Source organism: Haliaeetus leucocephalus, unplaced genomic scaffold, assembly GCF_000737465.1.
Source record: "Haliaeetus leucocephalus isolate CR32 unplaced genomic scaffold, Haliaeetus_leucocephalus-4.0 Scaffold273, whole genome shotgun sequence".
NCBI classification, from domain to species: Eukaryota; Metazoa; Chordata; class Aves; order Accipitriformes; family Accipitridae; genus Haliaeetus; species Haliaeetus leucocephalus.
In genome coordinates this window covers 5,484,051-5,490,912 of record NW_010972709.1, presented here as the reverse complement: position 1 = coordinate 5,490,912, position 6,862 = coordinate 5,484,051, and the positions used below count along the sequence as shown (strand labels likewise).

General features: G+C 39.4%; 1 protein-coding gene across 2 annotated transcripts; it reads right to left on the bottom strand.

Annotated features, from left to right (window-relative positions):
• Positions 1-867: 867 nt before the first annotated feature.
• SLMO2 (slowmo homolog 2 (Drosophila)) lies at positions 868-6,111 on the bottom strand. Of its 2 annotated transcripts, XM_010569570.1 has the most exons (5): positions 5,900-6,097; positions 5,447-5,536; positions 4,785-4,855; positions 3,822-3,924; positions 2,916-3,115 (listed from the first exon to the last, which is right to left on the bottom strand). In XM_010569570.1, the coding sequence occupies exons 1-5, from the start codon at positions 6,035-6,037 to the stop codon at positions 2,996-2,998; spliced, it is 522 nt and encodes a 173-aa protein (XP_010567872.1). In that variant the 5' UTR covers positions 6,038-6,097; the 3' UTR covers positions 2,916-2,995. The 2 variants fall into 2 exon arrangements, with proteins under 2 accessions (XP_010567873.1, XP_010567872.1); XM_010569571.1 differs by lacking the exon at positions 5,447-5,536 and having other exon boundaries at positions 868-3,115; positions 5,900-6,111.
• Positions 6,112-6,862: the final 751 nt, after the last annotated feature.

Here is a 6,862-nt window from a genome sequence, read left to right as displayed (position 1 = left end):
CTAAATCTGCAGATAAGGTAAAACATGAATCCATTTAGACAAGCTTAAGCAGGTACGGATCCACCAGGGACCACACCACTGATTTGTTCACATCACATTCTTCCACCTCTGTCCCTTCTGCTCTGCCCCCCCCCCCCCCCCTTTTTTTTCCTTTCTTCCTGGTCCTTTAGTTTTGTCCCTCCAGCTGTAGCTCCTTTCTCTTACCTGCCTCCTCCATTCCTTCTAACCACCAGAACCCATAGCTTCTCTGCACTACCTCAGGTCACACTCACTGCAGTATCGGTGCATTCATCCATAGCACTCTACATTCACTGGAGCACTGCCAGCCATGACATAGCCCTGCCATGCACTGTGAAGTTGATCCAGAGGGAACATACGACTTGAAGTGACTAGTGAAGAAACCATCAGAGTATGTATGCATACTGAGCAGAGGGCAGGCATCTGCTTCCATCTGCAGTGGGACAGCACATAGGTTGTAACTGCTGCACACACAGTCCTCCACTCCCCATCAAAGCCACTTTAGGTGCAGTCTCCTATTGTGAGAATTGGGGGTAAACAGACAAGCTGTTACATGACTTGTACAAACCCAAACATTTTGTTCTCTTCTGCTCTCAACAATAGTATTAGATTCCACATGCAGAGAAGCATTCCTTAACAGGTAAATTGTGGCATACAAATCTCAGTCCAAGTAGACTGAAAATCTTTCCACAGGATCTAGCAAACTGTGAAATCTGGTCACATGTCGGATTTGCAGAAAAGCAGAGTTATTAAGAAACAAAAAAGACCACAGCAGCTGTGAATGTGCATTTTAGGATATGCATTTCAATAAAAGAAGCTACTAACTCCAGAGTATTTCTTCACCTCCCTCATTTTAGATTACTCGCCTAGTAGTTATAAAAATCAAATAGATCAGAAAGTTTCAGGAACTAGCCAGAACTCAGATAAAATTTTATTTAAAAAGCGCCACATACAGAAAGCCATACTTTGACAGAATGAGAATGCAGGCATATAAATAAAATAGAAGAAAATCATGATCTTTCAAGAAGTTTTTGAATGCTTGCAAAAATTAACCAGTAAGTTTTTTTCAGTGCAAGGGCAAACCGTGAGTTGAGTTCATATGTGCAGTCCTTAGCGCAGAAAAATTAGGAAAAGAACAAATTGACTTAAAAATAACAAGTGATGCTAATGGCTAAACAAACACTTAAAATGACTTTCAAGCATTGCATATTTTTATCAGAAATGATGGTACAGTTTTGCAGAAGTTTCACATACACTTTTTAAATTGAAATGCTATTTCAGTTGTAATAATCTCCTGTAAAAGCATGGCAAACAATGATTTCAATTTAGTAAGGTAGTCTGAAACTGTTTCTTTTTAGAAAAATATTTAGCATAGTTAAATTTTTAAAAGTCTTTTATATATATATACACACACACCTGTTTTCTTCCCCCTACACAAATCTTACAGAAGAATGTGTTCCCGTGTCTTTACCACTTAAAATAAGCTCTGGTTCTCTATATAGCAGACACTGTTCAATAGGCAATTCTGATATAACAGAAACAGCATGCAACATAAAATATGCTGGGACAGGTGACATTACAGTTCTTAATGGCTAAAAGAGAGTCTTGAAATTACTGGTAAGCTTAGAATCAAAATTCCAGGAAAAACCTCTGGCACCAAAATACAAGCATCAGCTAATTCAGGGCTGTGTCCTTCCATTTTTCCTTCACACTGAAGGAGCCTCATGGGACAGATAGCCCCTGCTGAAGTCAACAGGACTACCAGCAGACTGGTATACTGTGTAAGGAAGAATGTCAAGGTCTAACTTTTAAGTGCCCACAGCTAATGACTGGTGGCAGTACCAAGAATCTACAGCAAATACCAAGAAACAAACACAAACTGTAGAAAACTTTTTATTCTCAAGGTTTTCATTTGAAGAGCCTTGTATTGTAAGCAAATTAGTTCAGAAGGTAAAGGAACTTCTGGAACTTAGAACACTTTAAATTAAAGGACAACACAATGTTCAGTTGATGTAACAGGTTATTTTTGAGGCATGATCAAGTTAATGTGTACATCGTTAACATTCTTTAATATTACTTCCTCTTATGTTAAGGTATTGCTTTAGCCAACTTCACAAAAGTTTTTTTTAGTCCTCTAAATGGTTCTTTGCAATTTTGAAGTTAACACCTACTATTCTTAGATGCCCTAGCAGCTTGCAAGATTTTAAGGCTCTATACTTGTTGCACCCCTTTATTCAATGGGCTTTTAGAAACAGAGATACTTATTACAGAACTTTAAGATAAAATTTTATTTTAAGTTACTGCATGCCCAGCTCATTAATGTTGCATTTAGGAATAGAATTTAGGTCTTAGTAGATAAGAGACATTTTGTACATTTTACCTATACTGACTGAAAAACAATCTGAGTACCATGTTAGTTTAGCCAAACAAGTTAAAAAGCTTATCAAAAAATATTTTGTACATTCTTTTGTATTTCAAGCATCAAGTAATAAACTTTCTTTTAAACCAAGTTGTATCACACAACTATCAAAAATTAACAAACAGAACAATGCTGGAACAAACCATTCTGCTGAATTTTGGGCTTGGTCCCAAAAGAGGTAGTCCATAAGTCACACAAAAATAAAAATTCCACAGAAGTTAACCTAACATGCTAGTCTCCTCCACCATATGCAGCCTCATCACTAAATGAGGCTATTTCATATATGAAAACATTATAAGTTAGTGTTCATGTAAATAGAGGAACTATACTTTAAAATTACTTCTTCAGCTGTAACTGAAATTCGGTCCAGCTGAACCAATATATTAACTAGGCTTTGCGCATCAGCCTCATTAGTAAGAATTCAGCTTTTCTCCAAATTAAATTTGAAACATGCCTAATACACAGGTATGCCTTTAAATAACAAAGGATACATGTATTTAGGTTTGGAGAGAAGCTTCAGACTGTTAAACTTTGTTAGTAATACAGGTATATTTACTATCATTTCTCTACAAATGCTGCTGCTGCCATTGAATTCCTCATGGTTCCTCTTGCTGAAGCTGCGAACTCTTCAATTTCAGCATTCAGTCTATTAATTACCCATTCCAATGCTTCACGGCCCTACAGTTAAAGAGAAGTTTATCAGTGTATAAATCTTAGTAAATAAGTAAATAGGTTAAACCCTATCTTACTTAAAATTATTAATTACACAATAATTGAAAAAGGAAGAAAAGGTACAGAAATACATGCCTCTGATATTTTTTGCTTCAATAACCAGAGTACTGCAGAAATATGTACTGCCTTACATTTCATGAAAAAATCCCTTATGTCAGCAGTGCTCACATTATGAACCACAAAAGACTTTATCCAGATTGTTTTATCATTCTTGAGGCTGAACTCAAGACATCTTTGGATTCCCAGAGGACAGACTCTCAACTAAAACACCACTTCATTACTCCCACGTAACTACTTCAGATCTGTCTGGATGTATATCCTTTTTCAACAGTAAAAACTAACAGATGGCATCCAGAGGGCAGCAAAACTGACAGCAGCAGACTGTTAAGTGAGTGGAGATGTTTTTTCCAGTGAAGATTCAGAGAGCTTTGCCAATAATAATTTATTAACTCCATTCACAAGAGGAAAAAAAAGAGGAAGTTCAGCAAGCTGAGCATTCAGTCTCCACAGTAAAGGCAGTAGAACTATGCAGAGCCTTCCTAAGATTGCCAAAAGAAGCCAAAAAAAAGAAAAAAAAGAAAAAAGGAAGATATTTTTATTCCCTTTGTCATTAAGCCAGTGGTCACACATTTTACACAAGGGTCATACTTACTTTATTAGCATTGGAAGAAATTGTGTTTGCCATTAGCCCTTCTAGGTAACTGCTAAGACTGACACCTTTTACAGATATTATTGCTTCTTGTGTCAAAACGGTTCTGAAACAGAGAGCAGGAAATGGAATTATTCCGAGTAGTTTTAAAAAAGAATGCATTGCTGAAAGAAACTCACTCCTCTCCAACAAGTACATTCCCTCATCAGCTTCACTGTAGAACACAGAACGTCTTGCCCCATAAACACAACCCACTTCCACAGTGCTTAACTGCATAGAACAAAAACCAAGAGTCCCACTAAGTCCAACTGTCCCTTTGTGGCACTCAACTATTTCCGTCTTTAGCACCAGGAAGTTAAGAGTGGAAACAGCAGATCTGGAGTGAAGGTAAACTGGGAAAACAGTATTAAGACATCCCCTTCAACAATAAGGATTTAACATTTCTGACTGTCACGAGAGGAAAAAACCTCTTATGTTAGAAACCCTAGAAAGATCCTTCAGAATTATCACTAGTTCCAGCAGTATAGACTCAGTAAGCTTTAAACTTGCCTTAAAAAAAAACCCAAATCAAACACCAAAACCCAAACCTCCAAAACTATAGACTGAAGGCAGATAAATGTGGCTTCTAGTGGTGGTTCTGTGCTCAGGCTGATGAAGAGATCAGAAATAAGGAGCTGATAACTGAAGATGTATACAAACTCAGTTACAGATACGACGTAGGACAACTCCCTGAAAAGCTTATCTGAATTGGACTCCATCATAGCATGACACTAAGTTTCCTAGTAGTGCTCTGCAGAAGCAATGTCACTAGAGAAAATGACAGTCCATTTAATTCTTTTTTAGACAAGTTACCGTAACAGAGGTGATGTAAACCTCATCTTCTGTTCAAGGGAAACCATGGAAATTTTCAAAGCCAAAGTCTGTTACTACTACTTCAGGGCAATCTCAGAACAAAGAGGTACTTACTTGTCTGGTTCATGAGGGTGTGGTTTATAGACAAGCCTCTCATCTACTGACACAAGGTTTGTGAATGAGATCTGTAGAACATAAGACAAGATTACCCCTTGATAAAAATATTGAAGGAATGTAGTAAATTAAACTGCAGATTCAAAACTAATGCTTATATCCAATTTAAACATTATACTTTTCCTGCAAGAATTAGCGTTGTAGAACAAGGTAGAGAAATCTCCAAGTTCAGCATTTGCTGATTTAGTTCTCTTTCCTTAAGTTTTTGGATCATTTACCAATACAGACTACCACATTTACAAGAATATTTCAACAGTGGTATCAGACAGATGAAGTAAATGTTACATGGCTAGGAAACAGTGACAGTGTACACCAAATGGCTTTTAAAATTTTTTTCTTAACATCCCTGCTGCTGCCCCCAAAACTACTCCTGTCCTGCTCATCAGTATGTTCAGATGCTTCGGTCCTGACAAGTTCCAAAAACCTAGTAGCTCCTTTCTGAAAAACAGAACCAGTCAACTATAAACACATTATTTAAACCTTTAACTTGTATTGTTCTAATACAAATTTCAAGTTAACATCAAGATGATTTTCCTTTTCAAATTTACAAGGTATTATTATAATCTGTAATCTCTTTCAACTGCACAAACACAACTACTTACATTACTGGATTTAAGCTCCATTGTTTTTTTCACTGGGTCAACAACAGAGTGCTCCTGAACATATGTCTTTGTTCTGCACGTGCCAATGAGCTAGAAGACAAGCAAACATATATGGAATTAATTATGCTAACCAACTGCCATTTTTTAGCGCCTTTAAATGCATAACTAGTGGTTACTGTATTGAACAGACACCGAGACAACAGAATTAGGGTTTAGCTTAAAATAAAACTATTCAGTTGATCTCATTTTCAAGATGGACCCAGTCTAAGATCTAGGCAGCTTTTGGCTATCAGGAAGTTGTTACGTGTACTGCTGTTGAGCTTTCCTGATACATAAATGCTTACGTTTTTAAACCATTAAAGTTACGAAATGATACAGGCCTATTACAACACCTGGTTCACAAGCTTCCCCTCCCTCCGGCACCCTTTTCAAGCTCTGCGATACAATACATACTGATTTCACAATGGAGGGTATTCCCCATTCAGTACTGAGGAGTCTGTGGCTGTGCAACTTCCCACTAGGGTCTACGTGTCTGTCCAGGACATCAACTCCAACCACACTGGGGTTCATGGGATTTGGGTATTTCTGCATGGCAGCCGTCGTGACCGTTTCCCAGGGGTGACTGCCAAAACAGAATCAAGACACAAAGTTGTACGCCTTTGTTTTTTAACAGGATTTCTATTGAATCCTATTGAATCTATTGAATGTGTTCTACTGAACACAACACATCAACTGATTTGTATTTTTAAAGCAGTTCAATTTCTAGTTCTAGACCCTACTAATATCCTTCCCTAGAGGAAAACACCTGTTTTGTGGATTGGAGGGTGGTACATGCAAGTTCAGCATACAATACACCTGATTAATCAGGACTCCTGAGTTTAATTAGCTTCTGGCTTATAATGTGATAAGAATGTTTTCCCTATGACATGACACTGGAAGATTGCAATTTTTTCCGGTTTCAGCAGCACTAGAGTAATTCATTAAGTTGTTCCTTTCCTCTGACAAGCATTTCCTTCGGATTATTTTTCAGCACGGGCGTTTCGGAGCCCTCGAGCCCCGACAACACGAAGCGACTCAATGCTTTGGTCAGTCCTGCACCCCGCAGGCGAGGACAGCGCAAAGATACCCCGTAAGGCGGCCGACACCGCAGCTGGATCCGCGTCGCGCAGGTACGCCTCCCGGTTCGGTTTGCAGGCGGCTTCCACAGGCTCACCGGCTGCCTCCCCAGCCGACGGCAGTCACCCCACACGCTGCCCGCCCCGCTGGCGGCAGCGGCGGCGCCCGCGTTCCGGTAGCCGGGCAGCACCCCCCAGCAGAGCGGCCTCAGAGCCGGCGAGCGGCTCCCCACGGCGGCAAGGACGCGCAGGGGGAAGGTCAACGGAGGCGAGCGAGCCGCGGCGGCCGGAGCAGGGCTGC

What these genes read in the sequence shown, in the direction of transcription:
- SLMO2 (XM_010569570.1), bottom strand. Translation starts at nt 6,037, where the DNA reads ATGCAGAAATACCCAAATCCCATGAACCCCAGTGTGGTTGGAGTTGAT. An exon ending in TACCCTCCATTGTGAAATCA is followed by an intron (nt 5,537 to 5,899) that starts GTATGTATTGTA and finishes CTTGTCTTCTAG; the next exon opens with CTCATTGGCACGTGCAGAAC. An exon ending in TTTCTTCCAATGCTAATAAA is followed by an intron (nt 3,116 to 3,821) that starts GTAAGTATGACC and finishes CTTTAACTGTAG; the next exon opens with GGCCGTGAAGCATTGGAATG.